This window comes from Elgaria multicarinata, chromosome 2, assembly GCF_023053635.1.
Source record: "Elgaria multicarinata webbii isolate HBS135686 ecotype San Diego chromosome 2, rElgMul1.1.pri, whole genome shotgun sequence".
Lineage (NCBI taxonomy): Eukaryota > Metazoa > Chordata > Lepidosauria > Squamata > Anguidae > Elgaria > Elgaria multicarinata.
The window spans coordinates 92,063,870-92,083,505 of record NC_086172.1 but is presented as its reverse complement, the minus strand read 5'-3'; the positions used below and the strand labels follow the sequence as shown (position 1 = coordinate 92,083,505).

Below are 19,636 nucleotides of genomic sequence, written 5' to 3'. Positions count from 1 at the left end.
AAATGGTGCACACAGGCTTACTGCCTTTGAAGAACACACACTTATCATATGCTGCATACAAACTTACCCAGCATTGAAATAGAGAGACAGGATATTTCTTTTGTTTTCCTCATTGCTTATGTCTTGAAATGTTACATTGGTAACATTTTGTGGGCATCTTTTTTTCTTTTCTTTTCCTTTTCCTCCCCATCATCAACAAAAGTTTTCTCAGCCCAAAAAAAGGAAAAGCGATAAAAGAGAGAGAGAGAGAGAGAGTTTGTAAAGCAACTTGGATTAGTATCAAGAGCTGTTCAGTCTCCCTCTCTTTATTCTCAGGCTTCCCTTCCTCAGAGCGGTTAAGGAATCAAGGAAGGATCCTTGGATGGGCCTTGTAAAACTTTAATGGGAACGTCATTGCTCTGTTGTAGCGGGAGATGTAGCCTTCCAGCTGAAACATTGTGTTTGTTTTTGTTAAGCTTTTGTGATCACGCAGGATGGAAAAGAAAAATAAAATAACAAGAATCATAGAGCACAAGGCAGGGGAAGGGTGAACGGCATCCTCTGTCCTCGATTGACAAACACCATCAGATGTTGCCCTCTGTGGTCTTTTCATTCAGCTTCTCTTATGTTCCGTACTCCTTTATGAACGTAAAAGGCAGAGGGAGCATTGCACCTGGGTAATGTCTCAAGAAAACTGTGTGCTCGGTTTCCTTCTCAGCTGCAATTTACCTGCTAACGGTTGCACAAGAAAGCTGTTCCTTACTCAGTCTTCATAGAATCATAGAATCATAGAATAGCAGAGTTGGAAGGGGCCTACAAGGCCATCGAGTCCAACCCCCTGCTCAATGCAGGAATCCACCCTAAAGCATCCCTGACAGATGGTTGTCCAGCTGCCTCTTGAATGCCTCTAGTGTGGGAGAGCCCACAACCTCCCTAGGTAGCTGATTCCACTGTCGCACTGCTCTAACAGTCAGGAAGTTTTTCCTGATGTCCAGCCGGAATCTGGCTTCCTTTAACTTGAGCCCGTTATTCCGTGTCCTGCACTCTGGGAGAATCGAGAAGAGATCCTGGCCCTCCTCTGTGTGACAACCTTTTAAGTATTTGAAGAGTGCTATCATGTCTCCCCTCAATCTTCTCTTCTCCAGGCTAAACATGCCCAGTTCTTTCAGTCTCTCTTCATAGGGCTTTGTTTCTAGACCTCTGATCATCCTTGGTAGAGGTTGTCTTCCTTGGACAACCTTTACCAAGTCCCTGTAGTCTCATTTTCCATCTGGAATATGGAGGAGAATATCAAGGGCATATGCCTGGAAGGACATAGTCCATCCCTTGTGCTGACTACTCAGAACATGGCGCCTGGCAAAGGAGCAGAAATAGGCAAGGACATGGCCTGATGCCAGGGCCCAACCTTGACACATAAAAGGAATGATAAAGTGGCATCTCTTCCTCTTACACATGCTCCGAGGCATATTACACACATCTCTGAGCATGTCTAACTTTTTCTTCACCAGTATCAGTGCAACTGAATGTTAGAAAGAAATATAAGGTTGCCATTGAAAAGTTCCCCACCCTGCTTCATAATGTTGAGTACAGGTGTGGGTTGTACTAGACATTAGGTGTGGATTGCCAGATTCCCTCTCAAAGTCCCTTCCCAAAAACCCCTGATGTCATAGGGGACCCTTTTTCCAGGCAGAGAAAACATGTGGTAATTATTCCTGATTCTCTTTCATGGAGAAACTACAGACCCTTTCAGCACTAGAGAAAGGCTGCCTTTCTTTTTGCTTGGAAATGAGGCCGGGGGGGGGGGGGAGGGGGGCTCAGAGAGGGCCTAGGAGGGAACCTCTACAGACGGAATTGGCCTCTGGGCCAGAAGTTTCCCATCCCTGGTCTAGTCCTTGTCCAAGGGCTAAAAAAGCGCTTCTGGGCAGAATGTGAGAAACTCCCAAGTCCACAATATCAGACTAGCTGCAGCAGTAGCAACTAGTCTCTTAATAGCAACTTCTTAAAATGAAGTTGTCTGCCCCCAAATAGTGAGATAAAAGTAGGGTGACCAACTGTCAGGATTTCCCCGGATTTGTCCTGGTTTTTGTTCTTTCCATGGTGTCAGGGGGGATTTTCTATAATTTTCAATAATGTCCTGGAATGATACACCTTCCTCCTTAAGGCTGCCATTAGCATGGCAGGAGGGAATGACATGCTTTCTTGAGGCACATCATTCCCCCACCCCGAGCTCCAATTGAGGTCTTAAAGGGGAAAGTGGGTCATTTGTGGACATTATAGAAAAGGCCCCAATTGGAGTGGATGGTGGTGGTGCAGAATGAAATCCTTTCCCCTCCTCCACTCCAATCGGGTTCGTTAAGGTGGCGGGGGAATAACGTACTTTCTGCAGGACTCAGAAAGCTGCTTCCCCACACACACACTAGGTGTCCTCTTTTTTGGTTTCCCAAATATGGTCACCCTAGATAAAAGGGATTTGAGGATAAAGTAGGAAAACCTCCCCCTGACCCCAGAAGAAGAGTGATACCGGAGCAGAAGCTTAATTTATGTTATGTTTTAGGTTTGTTTATGATTTATGTTTATTTCTGAGCTGTCATTTCTAATTATGCTGATGTGAAAAAGAAAGGCAGTTCTAAGAATGAAAAACAGTAAGAAATGTAACTTGGATATGAATGAATAGTTTATTTGTTTGTAGCACAAAGACCATTACAAAATACAGAATTGCTCACATATAGCAACACACATTATTTAAAATATTCAAAATATTTGAGAAATGTCACTTTTGTTCTGACGTTTCCCCCCACCTTTCTGCTGCTACATTCACTGCTGCTGTTTTTCCTGACAGCAGAAGTGAGAAAAGAGAAGTGAAATCTAGTGGTGAGCTATAGTAACAGTACTAAGACTCAGGATAACTTGTACTTGAGATGGAGGCAGAAGGCAAATGCAACGTAAGACTGTTATTTTTGGCAGTAGCGACATCTTCTTTTAAAACTCTTAATTCCATGATTGTTGGTACTGTGTGATGGGTAAAAACTTGTAGGAAATGGTGTTTGATTATTATCACTTGAGCCTTAAATTACCTCTTGTTCCTCTGACCTTTCCCTTAGATTATGGGAAAGTGTTACTTTCTAAGGGGAAGAAAAGAAACAGAATTAAGATTTGTCTGACTCCCTTTCAAAGCCATCAAAGCTACTGGCTCGCCATTACTACAACTTGTACAGGAAATAACATAAACCAGGGTAGACAGCCCAGTGTTCTCCAGGTGTTTTGGACTACAATTTACATAATTCCTCTCTGGGGCTAATGGGAGTTGAGTCCAAAACATCTGGAGGTTGACTTCCCCTGCCCTAAAGTACTGGTGCCCTGACACATTTAACAATTAGGAGCTTAGTTTGCTTGCAGATTTCTTTTTTAAGTAAGTAGAACTGGTTTTAAAAAAGAGACCCTCTTTTCCTGTGTTTTATTTCCTAAGGGAGTATTGTGCAAATGTAGATATCACCAAAAATGTCTATCACACTTTAATAGTGTGATGCTCAGCACACTTACTCATAGTCCCCTTGCTGCTAACTTTTGCATAGTATCTGGACCATATCCAGATAATATTACACTTGACTCGAAAGACCTGCACTGGTTGAAAATTGCTTTCTTGGCTCAATTGAAGGTGTTAGTTTTAACCTTTAAAGCCCAAACAGCTTAGGACTTGACTCTCAAGGGGACTGCCAATCTTGTTATGAACCTGCCTGGGAGATAATAATAATAAATCATTATTTATGCTAAATAAATGGGAGAAAATGTGCAGTTTTAGAAACATACAACTTTTAAAAAATCACAATTTAAAGTTGTGCATTTTTTAAAAGACAACAACAACAACAACCCACATTTACCTAAAGTAGATATGGGAGCCCTAGAGATATTTTTTTTTAAAAAAATATCATTTTCACACTTTAGTCAATGGGGGGGGGGGTGGGGTGCACACTTTGGGAAAATGCATACTTGTCTTGTTTGAACAAACCGAAAAAGGTCATAAACGAGAACGGGAGCAAGCTAAACCGAACTTTGAAGAAAAGTTTGGGAAAGCATTCCTGGTTTCCCCATCCCTTGTTGTAACAAACTTAACCTCACAATTTGCAATGGGACATTCATGTTTACTCAGAATTAACTCTGACTAACTGAGTTCAATTGGAATTACTCCCAGGGTGCTTTCAGATGAACTGCTCCTAGTGCTACCAATCAAAGGCTACTGTGCAGCTCTTCCAGCTTTTCTTCCTTAACAGATTTTCTATGGTAATAATAAAGATGCTCTTAAATGTTTTTGTTATGGTGGTGGTAGTAATAGTAGTAGTAGTAGTAGTGGTGGTGATCATGCAGCCCCATCCAAGGCAGCTCTGTAATTGGACCATGGCATGCCATCAGCTGAAGGGCAGTGACTTAAACTAACTTTAGAATAAAACTTATCACTAACAATTGATTTAAAATTACATAGCTGACTGGCTGGGTTTTTATTTGATTTGGTTTCTTCTCCAGCCATATTCCATCTGTGCCTGCCCAAACTGAATAAGCATCTCTCATGAGCAAATATCCAGATGCCATGACTTTGGATGGTAAGATTAAAAGAGAACAGAGCTTTTCTTAGCAAGAATAGAAGTTGCACATCAATAGACTGATGGTTTATCGATGTACAGATCAACTCCATCCAGATCTAAGAGCATTCTAGAAACAGTTTAGGTCAATATGGTCCCTCCCTCATAATTTTTTTATTTATTTACAAAATTTGTATACCACTCCCCATTCAGGAATTTCAGAGCGGTGGACAAATTGAATAAAAGAATAAAACAGAATAAAAACACATTACAAGAAGATTTTTAAAAGAAACAAAGTGCAATGAAACTGCAGCTAGTCGTTACGGGAAGGCTTCCTGGAACGACAATGTTTTCAGGAAGTGCCGGAAGGAATACAAAGTTGGTGCCTGCCTAAAGTCCAGAGGCAAGAAATTCAATAGGATGGGAGCAACCACACTGAAGGCTCTTCCCCTGGTGGACTCCAGTCAGACGATGGGTCTATGTGGAACCACCAGGACCGTGCCCTCAGATGACCTCAGTGACCAGGCAGGTTGGTAGGGGAGAAGGCGCTCTTTCAGGTATCCTGGTCCCAAGTTGTTTAGGGCTTTGTACACAAGTACAAGAATCTTAAACCTTGCCTGGTAGCAAATGAGTAGCCAGTGCAGTTCCCTCAGCAGAGGGGTTACATGCTGGAAAGGGGCTGCTCCAGACAATAGCCGAGCTGCAGCATTCTGCGCTAGCTCCAGCTTCCAGAGCAGCTTTAAGGGCAGCCCCACATACAGTGCATTGCAGTAATCAAATCTTGAGTTTACTAATGCCTGTGTGACCATGGCCAAGCTATTCCTGTCCAGGAGAGGCTGTAGCTGGCAAACCAGGTGAAGCTGGTAAAAAGCACTCCGAGCTGCCGTGGGTATTTGAGCCTACAGCAAAAGAGATGGATCTAAGAGTACCCGCAAACTATGAACCTGATCTTTCAGAGGGAGTGCAACCCCATCCAGAACAGGCAATGAGCCTATCTCCTGGATTCAGGATCCACTCACCCACAGGGCGTCCGTCTTGCCAAGATTCAGTTTCAGTTTATTGCCCCTCATTTAGCCCATTACTGAGTCTAGGCATTGGTGCAGGACCTGCACAGCCTCACCTAATTCGGTTGTCACAGAGAGATAGAACTGCATGTCATCAGCATATTGATGGCATTTATAATTGTGATGATTTACTAGGTGACTGATTTTGGGAATGCAAAATCTTCAAATGTTCTCTTTAGATAAATGGGTTCAAATGTCCCCATCCCCTTTTTGCAAGGTTGTTAACAAGTGGGCAGGGTTGATCCTTTTAAACGTATTATTATGCAGTGGCTAGTGTCCGAGGTGCCTTGTTCTTGTTATTTCTTCTTTGCTTCCTCCTCCTTATTAGTTTTCATCCATGGGTTTAAAACTCAGTGGGCGAGAGCCAAATCTGGTGCAGCCACTGATGCAATTAAACAGCTACTTAATTAAATTAAATTAATCACCTACCCTGTCCTTAAGTATAAACATTTGTTTATCTCTTTCTTCTCAATTATCCTGCAAAGCTTGTTGACATAATAAGATTTAGAGTACAATCCTATGCATGTTTAAAATATTGTCTAACTCCCATCATTCCTCTGCCAGCATTCTGGGAGTTGTAGGACTTTTTTCTGCCTGAACGTGTATAGGATCACACCCTAAACAATTCAAAAACTGAATTTGGGTAACCTGCCTTCAGCACTGGGAGAAGAGCAAGACTGATATCTGACCCTGATAATGTTGCAAACTGAAAAGCTGGAAGAAAGCTGGGTTCACCCCACTTGATTGCATCTTTTCTTGCAGATTCCCAGATTCAGATAACGCTATTAGGGTCCCTATTTTATAGGAAATGTCCTTCTTAAATGGTTACATTATGCAACTGTACGATTTGCATCACTTCTTAAGTTGCCAAGTGTATGCATGGTGTGAGAGTTCATTCCAGAGCAGTTCTAAAATAGATCCTTCTGCAGAATTGTAGACAATTCCACAAAGATAAGAGACTCTTGTCTTCTCCAAGGAAAAAGAGGCTTGCTGGACTCTTAAACAGAACCATAATTTCCTGTTAGCAATAGAGTACAGCTGCTCCTTTTAGTTTTTACAGACTTATGCAGTATTCATGCATAAGCTATCAGAAACTGGAAAAAAATCAATGAGAAGGATGACTGTTTTACCACTTAGGAACCCCCACCCCCACCCCGTTGATCCTGATGAATATAGGTATCCTGTGTTAAGGTTTTCTTTCATGTGGCTGCTTGGTCATCTGTGTATTAGGGCTGTGATCAGCTTCTCTTAAGGTCGGAGAAGCAATAGCGAGGTGGCCTGATTTGCCTCCGGAAAAGGCGGAGGCGAAGAGAGTTGGGGCCCCCCTGCGGATCGCCTCAGTCTGGAGCTCTGGAGGTAGGTAAGTGGGGGGGAGGGGGACTCATCTGGCACTGCCGCCGCTGCCGCAGTCCCTGCGGCAACAGTAATGGAACCAGGTAAGGGGGCAGGGAGGAGAGAGGCTTACCTGTGTCCATTGCAGTCTGTCGCGGGCTTCAATTGAGGCCCCGGTTTAAGCTGGAAGTGAAGGCCGAGGCCTCTTCCAGCTTCAAGCCAGGGCCTCAATTGAAGCCCGCAATGGACGCAGGTAAGGGGGCGGGGGGTTGGCCTACCTGGCGCCGTCCATGCAGTGATGGTGGCAGCGAAGCCAGGTAAGGGAGCAGGGAGGCTTACCTGCATCCGTCGCGGGCTTCAATTGAAGCCCCGGTTGAAGCCGGAAATGAAGGCCAAGGCCCGCGATGACAGACACAGGTAAGGGGGGGGGGTTGGCTTGCCTAGTGCTGCCGACGCCGTCCATGTGGAGACGGTGGCAGAGCCGGATCTCGCTCGACAGAGCGGAGCGGAGCGGGGGACGGGCTGATCGGCCTGAAGAGGATCGGGCCACAAAGCGGATCGGGGGGTCCGTGCACAGCCCTACTGTGTATCACTACTGATGTGGTATAAATGTTCCCTGCCAGTCATTCTCATGCATGGTGATTGTTGGCATCGTTACCAAGTGGTGAACCTTTCCCATGTTGTCCATGGAGTAAGCTGTTTATGTGTATTCACCCCTTAAGCTCAGCTGAAACAAAGCCTACATCAGCCTTCCCGAAACCTGAGGCACCCCAGATGTGTTGGACTACACCACTGCCCTACATCTGTCATCCAGCATATCTGGAGGGCATTGGGAGAAGCTGGCCTACATACAGGAAACTGGTTTTGGTTATCCTTCATTGTCACTGCACCTCCTCCCTCCCTGTTGTTTCTCTCCCATGTCTACATTTAGATGGTCAGGGCTTTGTGGGCAAGGACCTGCCTTTCCCTAGTGTTATTCTCTAAAATGCTGTTCATGCTGCTGGAGCTACAGTAATAAATAACTAAAAGCCAGAATTGAAAGGGCTGTGTGCCCATCAGTGCCTTTCTAGGCCCCCTTTCTGCTGCAACATCCATGTGCCTGATTAGAAGCCACTCAGGGGACTCTCCACCTCAGTGTGAAAATCAGCAGCCCGCCATGCTATCTTCATTAGTGGTATGCAAAGCAAAGCAAGAATGTTTTACATGTGAACCTGCTGCTCTTTAGATGATGATGATGATGGTAAAGAACCATGTACATTGATGGTGCTGTATAAATAAATTAAATAATAATAATAATAATAATAATAATAATAATAATAATAATAATAATAATAATAAAGGTGTTGACTCTGGGGATGAGAGAATGAACATTCAAGTGCAACCCAATGCAGCCCATGCCTGAGCTGTTAAGTATTACTGAAATTTCAGTGGGAACATAATGTGTCAGAATGAATCTGGGAAACTCTAGGGCCTGATTAGTGAAGTGGGTAATTCGTTGCTGGACTCTGTTTTCCTATCTTCATCAGCCTGTACTAGCTTTGATGGATCTGGTGGCTGACCTCATAAAGAGATGGCAGGAGCAGCTGACAAGCCTTTTTTGTTGTTGTTAGCTGTATTGATCCAGGCCGATATATATCTGATTTTCCTACCACTGACATTGAGAGCAGGCCTAGTGAATTAATTCCAGGCCTCTTGGAATTAAGTTCTATAAAGTGAGGGCTTATTGAGAGAGATGTCAATAAGCCACCTGGAGCGCTAGTTTGGCAGAAAGGTGAGATATAAATTAAATTATAAGTAAATAAACATGAAGGGGCTGTTGAGGGTGATCTCTTCTTCATAACTCTTCTAGGGACCACACCATATGATGTGGACACCATGTTAGGGCACTTCTGCCAACAACTTCTTAAAGGTGTTGTTTTGAGAGTCAAAGTTCACAGAGGCAGAAAAATATGCCAAGTGCCTGCAGTGCCATCTAATGGTGCCTACAAAGCTCCCCCTCCCTTCCCCCTTCAAAAAATGTTTTAAAAAGAACTTGGAAAATGTCAGGTCAATCTTGTTTTCTTCTTTTCCTAGCCTGTAGCCTCTCTCTTTCTCTCCCCTCTACCCCTTTGCCTTGCTATTTGCCTCTGCTTCCCAGTCTCTAGCCTCTCTCTTTCTCTCCCCCATTACCACCCTTTACCTCGCTTTGGACTAGCCAGGCCCCACAGCAGCTGTTATGTGACTAGCCACATCCACCATGAGAACCATTTTGTGGTTGCCTGCACAACAGTTTCTCAAATTCCCAAATGTGCCCACACCTGGATTATTCTGTTAGTGAATAAAAATTAGTCATAGAGATAAGAAACTTGTGTTTTTGCCCAAGGAAAGTCATTTTACAGAGAATAGCCAACATTTTCTCTTTATTATTGATTTTTACTTTCTCGATAATGTGTTGTGAAGGATATGTGGGGAAGCTGCTGGAAATGGCAGAGAGGCACAATTTTGAAATGTATGAATAGTCAGATACAAGTGTAGGACATGTGGGGAACCTTCCTTAAATGTAGCCGAATAAATCTAAGATATGCTCATCTGACCATGGACATATTTCAAAGACTGGTACCAGCAGCCATTTTTTAGCCACTTCCTTGCACATTTCCTTATCTTCATAATTGATGATCTGCCCTTCCTTCCAGAAGGGATAAAAACAATACAGCCAAACCTAATGTAAAATGGCTTGAAGCTCATGTCATCACACAATACTCTAAAGCCAAAATCAAAGGTACAGAGAGCCAGACACCAATAAGTAGCCTAAAAACACATGTCTAAACAATTATATTTTTTCTCATGTCCTACTTTGTGTAGGATCAAGTTCTGGCAGGCTAATCACTTAACGTATAGCTGAGATTTGTCTTACCCCCACTCCACAGTGAAAGCATGTGTGGCCCCTATTCAGATCAGGACCACTGCACTGCTACACCATTTCCCCCAGAAAACTACCCAGTGGGGGTGGGGGTGAAGAAAAAAAGAGAGAATCTCCATTGGAAGCAATGGAGACTACTTCTTTTTTAACACCTTCCCACCTTGATGGGGAGAACTTCTGGAAAAAAGGAGGTAAGGTTGTACCCTCTTCCTCTTGGAGTGCATGTGAATTTAGGCCACACATAGTAGAAAAGAAAAAGACCATCCTCAGCTACACATTGTAATGTCTAGTTTGCTCTGTGGGAACAGGAATACTAGACTAGATAGGCCTTTGGTCTAATCCAGGATGGGTTTTCTTATGTTCTTGGTGGCTGTTGAGGGCTTGTGGCTAGAAATCCGTCAAACCCACAAAACAAAATTACGGTGCAATCCTATGCATGTTTAGACAGAAAAAGGCCCTACAACTCCCAACGTTCCACATCCAGCTGTAGTTTCCCCCCCTATCTAAACATGCATAGGATTGCGCCCTTAATAAATGAAAGCATGGCTGCCTGTCCACACATGGGATCATGTAGTGGCCCTTTAAAACAATAGGGGAAAGGGGAAAGCCATCTCTGACCCTCAGCGACATCCCACTATTCAAGAAGCCATATCTGTTTTGACTTTTCCCTAGGAGTGAAATTAACTAGATGAGAAGCTGCAATGTGGTTTTATCTCATTTCATAATTTCATTGAATAGGACATCAGGAAATAGTTACAATTATTACGAAAAGGTGCAGATTGGCATTTATCTCCCTCTCCCGAATATACGTTCCTACTAAGGGATCCCCACCTGTTATGTTTCTAAAATTATCAAACTATCAGTGTTGGATTACAAATAAGGCTGCAGTTGTGGTATAGAAGTTGCTCCCGTTTCAGTTCAATAACCTCCGGTACACAGTCCTAGGCATCTCCTTGCAGACAATATATTCTCGGAAAAGAATCAGAGCTAGTTTTGCAACTCATTTTTCCAGTCATCCGATACAAAATGTTCCGGAGTTATTTGGCTGCAGTTCTGAGGGAGAATATACTCGAAGCATAGTTGTATCCAGCTATCCAAGTATCTAAATAATACACTGTGCCAAAAAAATAGTTGCACTTCCATGCCAAGGAAATCCCTACTATGCATTATTCAGTTCAGAATGGAGTATATAAATTAACCCTCCACATGGGTATTGATTATAATAAAAAGTATGCATAGTAAATATACTTTTTATTTACATATATTTCAGGAGTGAGATACTTTGGAGGTTGGCCTAGGCCAGGTTAGAACTTTTTGCAGAACCCTCATCCCACTCTGCTGTGTCGCCTGAACAACACCCCCCCTCTCGCCAATTTTGCCTTGAATTTTGCAACTTTGAGATTCTTAGCATTCCATTTTTATCGTGTATCATATTCAACTTTGGTGCAAGCAAGTCCAAATATATATGGCCTTGGTTATATGATAGAATGGACATGACCCTGTACTCTTCAAGGATGCATGGATCATCTTCTCTCCTTCATTTCATTACACACACACCTGCAAAGTTCAATATCAGACTAATTGAAGCTGTGACCTAGAATCTCTGTATCTCATTACCCATTCCTTCAGCCTGCTAGTCCCTGTGAGGCAAAAATTAGAATGCCATGAAACCTGAGAAAACAGTGCCTTTTCCTTTTCCTTTGGTAATGTACAATCTGTGTTCCTTTCACAGACGATTGTGATATAAATAATTAAGTGTCTCTGGAGAATTTGTGCTTTGAAGCTTGAAAATCTTCATTAAGATCAGCCCAGAGTCTTTCTTTAGCTGGAGAATTTTTTCCCCTGCCAGGTTGGTTTGCCAGGCTAAGACTATCGGAGGCAGCCCATGACTTTTTTTGGAGTCTGAGGCAAAAAATCCAAACATGGTTAAAAAAAAGAGTAATAAAATAAATAAATGTTCAAAGGAAAGCTAAGGGTCTAGAGCCAGGGCCTTTATCATTCATTCTACTCATATTTCAAATGAGCATTAAACTTCCTGTACAAGGCACAACAGTACATTAATTTAGAGTTTGATCCTATGCATGTTTAGACAGAAAAACGTCCTATAACTCCCAGCATGCCCCAGCCAGCCATGCTGCTGCAGCATGATGGGAGTTTAGGACTTTTTTTCTTTCTATACGTGCATAAGATCGAGCCCTTAATAACTAGAACATGGTCACACCTGCTGCAGGGAAATGAGATCTTAGAAACAGAGCAATGTGAGTTTTTGTTTCTTACAATGAAGCATTAAAATCATCAGCAGCAGCCAGAAAATTAAGGTTTAAAGGTGATTCATGCAAGGCAGTATTTCAAGTTATTCTTAGCTCCATCTCTAACAATGTGACTGTAAGTGCAATCCTATGCATGTCTACTCATAAGGACTGACTCCCAAGTAAACATCTGTAGAGGATTGCATCCTAAACCACTGACAGGACATGAAAAAAAAATTAGCAGGGTTATTAAATCCTTTCATATTATATCTAAACATCATGATTAGACTGAAATCAGCCTATATCATTGCATAAGGTTCCCCCATGTGCTTGTAAGCAGTTACCATACAATGTATGGTACATTTACGGCATTTTTGCAATATAGAGCTCCATCACAATAGCAATTTATCGCCCTCTCACCATGCCTGGTATGTGTTTTTGCAGCGCAGTACTCACATGACGTCATCCCTGTCCTGCGCTCATCTTGCTTCTTCCCCCTTTTCCACCTTATTTTGGAGCGGGGAAAGTCTGTTTCCCCCCCTCTGTGCGCAATAAAGCCGCTCCTCCATCCTGTGTATTGCTGTCTTTGCGCTATATCAGACCATCCCATTTTTTTGTTGGGGGAGTGTGTGTCGAAGGGCGGTCTCGATGACAAAAGTGGAGGGCAGGCTGGTTCTCCGCTCAGCTGCCCAACTGAGAAGGGGGAAGGGAGAGAGGGCGCCCAAACACCCAGTGGAGAAGGCAAGCGAGACCACCGCCACCTGTGCCCGAGACTCAGTCTCATTCAACTTTATGGTTCTTACTCCTGAGTAGGCGTGTCTAGGTTTCCTGACAAGAACAATGTCGGCTTCCCGTTGCCATGCCAACATTGACCACAAACTTGTCCAAAAACTAATTGTAATACTTTCTCTTCACTTATATTGTTTAATATGATCTTAGGGGAAAGCATAGTGTGTTGTTTTACCCTAACTGTGCAGTTTTAGGCTGCCGCACCATTGTATATAAATATATATAAAAAAATAACTACAGGGGGAAGGAAAACATAGGGGGTGGGGCAGGAGATTTTGCTGGCACAGTAATGATACAGGTGAAAAGATACATGAGCTGAAATAGTGCAACAACGCACAGATGTGAAAGTACCCAGCGCTAGACTCGCTGAGGAAACGGAGGGGGAAACCGCGGACTCAAAGTAGGGGGAAAAAGTAGGTGTGATGGAGCTCATAGATAGGCATTTATGACTACATCGTACAATCAAAACCTTTACAAAAAATTGTCTGAAGCATATCATTCTCTCTCTCACACCCACCCACCTACACAATTATCACCTTGGGTGCAATCATATGCATGTTTAAACAGAAAAAGTATTTCAGCTATCAACATGCCCAGGCAGTATAGTAGCCTGGACCATGCTGGGAGTTGTAGGACTTCTTTTTCTGTCTAAACGTGCATAGCTTTGAGTCCTTCATTATACAATACGTTCCTTTTTTAAAAAAGAAGAAGAAGCAAGCACTTTATTTCTTACTCTGTTGCTTTTTTGTTTTGTTTTTTGATTCAATGATAGCAGAATTTGCTAAGGGATAAGTTATAGCTGGTGCCATGGTGCAGCATTTTAATAGTTTTTTCCCCTACTTTTGTTAGAGAATGACTGTGTAGGAAAATGCTGGTGTTCTTGAAAAACCACTGTTGTACTATCTTCCACAGCTCACATTGATTCAGGCTACCATTCCCTACATTGGGGTGGGTGAGCAGGCAACCCACAGTGCTGTTCCTCATGTGGCTGCTGAGTCCTGGAGAGGTGTGTGTGTGTGTGTGTGAATGTGTGTGCACTTTTCAGTGGAGTCTGGTGGCTCCAATGACAGTGAGGTGGTGAATCTGCCCCGCTTTCTTCGGAACCACCAGCCTCCACTGCTGTGTGTGTGTAATCCCTGACCAGGTGCTGCATGCATTCTTGGGACCACAAATATTGTCTACTCCTGCCATACATATCAATATTCCTGTAAGTAAGTCCCATTGAACTCAGTTCTGCATAGACATGTATAGGATTGCACTGTTGAATAGTGTCCAGAGCACACATTTTTCAAGGGCCACAATATACAGTAACATCAGTTGTAACAGTTCCCTGTGGTTGACTGAGAAAATAGGCAAAGGTAACAAGGGGACTTCTTAGGTTGAGGAAGACTCCTCTCTAATGTATGCTTCCCACCCCTTGGCTACTGAGGTCACTGGTTAGCATGGATGTATTAGCTTTGGGACAGTTCGGAATGGAGATTTGATTGCAAACTTCCCTTAAAATAGGGTAGAAATGAATGCCCCTCTCCTGTCTTGCCCAACTCCTCTTGCCTGCCTGCAGGATGGTTTAAGCTGTTTTGTCAAATCATGCTTATTTATTACATTTATATCCCACCTTTCTTCGATGATGGAATTCAGGCTGGATAGGCACTGAGTAGACCCAGAGCTGCTCAGCTGCATCGTGGGACCGAAACCTGCTGCAAGATTAGGAATAAGAGATTTAAGAACAATAAAACCTTCAAGCTTTTAGTAATAGCAACAAATACCCTTTTTTAAAAAGCCCAGAACCCTCTAATATTTTCTATACAACTATTTAAATAATATCTTACTTCATAATTCCCCGAATAGAAGGATTTATCCCAGTGCACAGCTACGAAGGAATTCAGGCCTCCTCTGATAGGCAGGCTCTTTTTAAAATGCCAGTTTGATTAATTCTCTATGGCCCTTTCATTCGCTTTGCACCTCTCCAGTCGTGCCAGGTGGTGTTTTTTTGTTTGTTTGTTTTGTTTTGGATGCCAAATAAAGTAAAGCAGCAATGCACTGCCAAGGATTTAATTATATTCTTCTGGCAAACACTCAGATTTTGCTCTTTAAAAAGTCAAACGCTGCTGGCTGCCAACTCTATTACTTCAGTCAGCTGAGGAGGGAGGCTTTGGAAGATTGCAAAAGGCTTTTATTTGTGCTGAGCCAGGGAGCAATAATGCCACAGACCCAGTTGTGGGATGAGATCACGTACAAATCTCAGACATAGGGAGGTTTGCCTTGTGACCTAACCAGCTGGAAAACTTTATAGAAATTTGCACATAGTCCGGTGGGGTGAATGAACTCTCCCAGGCAATGTTGATGTGGGGAAAAATACTTTAGTTTATCAAATCCTCTCACAGCCTTCATAGGCTTTTATCTCATTACTGATTGTAGACTCCTTACTGACAGACGAATTAAAGCGAGGAGGAAGGGAGTACAGGACCGGTTCGTCTTTAAAGAGGAGTATCGCTCCTGTTAATAGCGCACTGAGGTGGCGAGTGCCACCAGGATTGCAGCCAAAACAGAACCACTGAGAAACAAGAGAGATGTATCAGCTTGCATGGGTTTGCAGAATTACAAACACTCTTTAAAAAAGACAACTAAGGGGGGGGGGCAACCCCTCACCACTGAAGACTGAGCAGGTTTAGTTCGCCACAGAACGTTGAGTGACAGTTGGAAAAGAAAAAGGAAATGGGGGAGGAGAGGAGAAGCAGAATGCTTTGCTTGGAAGGAATGGCTGGCTAGGATTAGGGCCTCATCTACACCAAGCAGGATATTGCACTATGAAAGCGGTATGAAAGCGGTATATAAAAGGCAGGAGCCACACCAAGCAGGATATAGCGGTATGAAAGCAGTATATGGTATGTGTCGATGGGCCTCAACAGTTGTCAGTGCACTTCAATACCGCTATAAAGCAGTAGTGTGGCTCCTGCCTTTTATATTCCGCTTTCATAGTGCAATATCCTACTTGGTGTAGATTAGGCCTAGGAATAGGAGCACTGTTTTTAGAAGGAAGGCAAACATTAGGTCCCACCTGTGTATGTCTATTTTCTGAATACTTTCTCCATGTGAATGTTATCAAGAGCAAATCCTTCACCACCACAGGCCCACCTCTTGTTATCTAGAAAGAAACGTTTAGACCTCTGGGATATCTTGATGTGACTTCACAGAAAATACAAGCCTCCCAGGAGAGGTATAGGAGGCGTATGTACACCGGAGTCTCTGTTGAGCTATTTACATATGTTTTATATGGTCCCATGTCAGTGCTACTCTTTTAAACCAACAGCCTAGTTCAATGGTCTTCAACACGTCCAGACCCTTGACTCACCTCAGACTCCCAACTTGGGGTCCACTTTCACAATTGCCCGACATGGTGACCATAGCTTTGTCACAACCCATCTGGACTGATCTTGTGACCCACTTTTGGCTACAACCCACCACTTAAAGACCACTGGTCTAGTTTATTGGTGCATGGTTGGAACTGAATGAATTGAATTTCCCCCAGTCTGTTAATAGAAACTTGGCTTTACATTCCCTGAACTGGAACATATTTGAGCCAGAGCACTCCGTGTGTGTGTGTGTGTGTGTGTGTGTGTGTGTGTGTGTTTTTCCAGACAAGTGCAGCTATTATGACTTTTCCTCCATAGCAGATTTTTTGTGGAGAGAAAAGAGGCCGAAGAATTGTGGGAAAACATGAGAAGTTTACAAGTGGAAGACAATGTCATTCTCTGCCCCCCACCCCCCAAATTCTGTGAATGAGGCCGGGTGATTGCATGAGGAATGCTTCACCAGGAAGCACCCTATACCTCATTCCAATTGCTGCGTTACTTTTGGGAGACCAAGGAATGGGTTCTAAAAATTAAGGAAGCCCACCACACTAAAAAAGGAGGTTGATTAAGCCTTTTGCCAATATGCCACTGTTAAACAACAGCGGCTGGGGAGGTCAGGAAGGAATTTTCAGTGGATTTTCAGTACCAAGTAGAAACATGTTGCTTTTGATAAGTCAACACAAATTTATACACTGTACTACTTGATTCCATTAAGCAATGGCTTGGGGTGTTGGGGAAATTCCTTGGATTCTCTTGCTTTGCTCAGAGCCATGACCAATTCCAGCTCTTTCCTCATGTGATTGTATTTATTACAGATTTTCCTGGAAAGCAATTGTTTTCAAACCAGGAAGCTGCCCTGCATGCTTTTTCTGAACATTTAATTGGCTCACAGTGTGCAGATGATGTAAAACCATTCCGTGGGTTTACTACAGTGTAAACATATTAAGCGTGACCCTGGGCAGGTCTGCTCAGAAATAAATCTTGCTCAATATGCATGGAGTTGCAGCTTTTGAGTGTTTGTTGAAGTTTGTTGTAGTGAGGATGATAGCTAACAAATAAAACATAAGCTGTTACAGTGATCCAGTTTGCAAGATACCCGGTGTGTGCTGGGTATATGCCGCTCAGTTTCCTTAATTACCCACGGCTTGTCGTCAGGATGATATGAATGTGGTACAAACCAGCATGTTCAGTGTTAGTTTACAACACAGTTTGCCAAGCACCCATGCTCTGCGCGCTCCATGCAATACGTTTGGCCTTGCACAGACTCATCCCAGAACTGGTCTAGCAAACCATTTCTAAGGGTGCTGCCTCTAAGGCTAAAGTTCATTTGAATGTGTTGGGTCATTTCATTGTATGCAGACTTATTTATTTATTTATTTATTACATTTATATACCGCCCCATAGCCGAAACTCTCTGGGCGGATTACAACAGTTAAAAACAATGAAAATTTAAAAAATAGATGTACAAAATTTAAAACCAGCAAACTATGAGCACTTTTATGGCTTCTTGCTTGTGTGAATTCTTTGATGTCGATTAAGGTTTAAACCTGAGTATTGATTAAAATTGAGTCTGAGGCTAAAAACTAAAACCTGCTAAGATTTATTTATTTTAAAGCATCCAGGAGGCTTCCTTATATGAAAATAAAATAAGCCTAGGTTTTTTTATCCTCAATAAAAGTACGTGTGCACATAGGGATGTACAGATTTTATTAGATTTGTTCTGCGTTTTGCAGGTTGTCAAGTATTCCCATCAACTATTCCCAGACTGCTTTTATGGGCAAAAATCCTCCCAAAGAGCTTACAGGAAAATCCTATTTAACAATGATAAAACAGCCAAAAATAATTAAAATCAACTAACACCAGCAGTAAGACATCTAGCCCAGCTGGTAATAGAATCTAAAACACATTTACAGCTAAAAGCCTGGAACAGTATACTGAAAAATACTCAGGAGAAAGCCTGAGAAAACTCAAGTCTTCAGGGCCTTCCTAAAAGCCTGCAATGATGGGGCCTAATGGATTCCCAGTAGCAACCCATCCCAGAGGTATGGGGCCACTGTGGAAAGGGCCCTCTCTTGTGTACTTGCCCATTTAACTACCATCAGAGGTGGGCAGTTACTTAGAAAATGGGGCAGCATATACATTTTAATAATTAATAATAAAATATATAGAAAGGAAGGATGTGCCCCCCCCCACCCCCAAACACACACTCTTATGGAATGGGGGTGTGGGGAGGAACATGTGTGAACCAGCTCTAAACGGTATCACTCTTTAAAGTCAGCATAATGAATCAGATTGGTTTCCAGGGCTTTTGTACTTTGCAGGGAATAAACTCAAATCCCTTAAGCCCTTATTTTTTGGCAGGAAGATTCTGAGACTGTACGGCTGACGACACTGAGAGAGAGAAAAGAAGTATGCTAAAGTTCAAGAAAACTTTGTTCTTGTAATTGCTGATGGTCAGCGAGATTGCTGGACAAAAAGGGAAGCAGGCTTTTAGAGCTGAGGGGAAGAAGCCAGCCATGTTGTTTACAGCCTCTCTGTGGCCTCTTCTGGTTCATTTGAGGGGAGGAAAAGAATACCCTACTTACAACCCGCCTTCTTGTTTCTTCCAGGTGAAGAGTGAAGGTCCTAAGCTTGTGCCCTTTTTCAAAGCCACCTGTGTCTATTTCGTCCTTTGGCTGCCGACATCCAGCCCTTCCTGGTTCAGCGCCCTCATCAAGTGTCTGCCTATCTTCTGCTTATGGGTCTTCTTGCTGGCACATGGGATCAATTTTCTGATGGCCCATCGCAGCCCATCTAGAATTTTTGCTGGTTTGATATTCTCAGCTGTAGGAGATGCGTTCCTCATCTGGCAAGAGCAAGGCTACTTTGTTCACGGTCAGTGGCTATATCAATCTGGAAGGGGCCAGCCTTTGGGGTTCATGTCATGTACTGTAAATGTACTATAAATGATTAAGTGTGGAAGCGACACTAATGTTTGCCAGGAGGACTCTGCCATCTGCCCAGGCTCCCTGACTTTGGGTACTTCCAGACAGATGGTTCCTAGTCAGGTCCAGCCCACCCATGAAGCAGGGTGAGGTGCCCGCATCAGGCAGCAAAGGTAAAGGTAAGGTGGCATGGGGTGGAGGAAGGGGTGTCCCTGGCACGTCTTCTCTCTCACCTAGCATGTGGGCCTGTTCCTAGTGCTACCAGTCAAAAGACATTATGCAATGAGATCTAGACCCCCTGTGACATTCTATGAAGGAGACAGTGCAATTGCATAATAAAAGCCTCTTCTGGAAATACTCAGCCTATATTTTAGGCTGTAGACAGACCACATTTTTATGAAGAGTTGAAGGTAGTGCGATAAAGCTAGCATTACATGTGGCATTCACACATTCATTTCTTTTGGTAGGAAGAT

At 43.1% G+C, this 19,636-nt stretch overlaps 1 protein-coding gene across 1 annotated transcript in view; it reads left to right on the top strand.

The window, feature by feature from the left end:
* TMEM86A (transmembrane protein 86A) overlaps positions 1 to 19,636 on the top strand; it is a 43,699-nt gene that overhangs the window by 15,928 nt on the left and 8,135 nt on the right. The window contains exon 2 of the mRNA XM_063117180.1: positions 18,849 to 19,113. Within this exon, the coding sequence (XP_062973250.1) occupies positions 18,849 to 19,113 (265 nt within the window). The remainder of the gene's footprint in view (positions 1 to 18,848; positions 19,114 to 19,636) is intronic.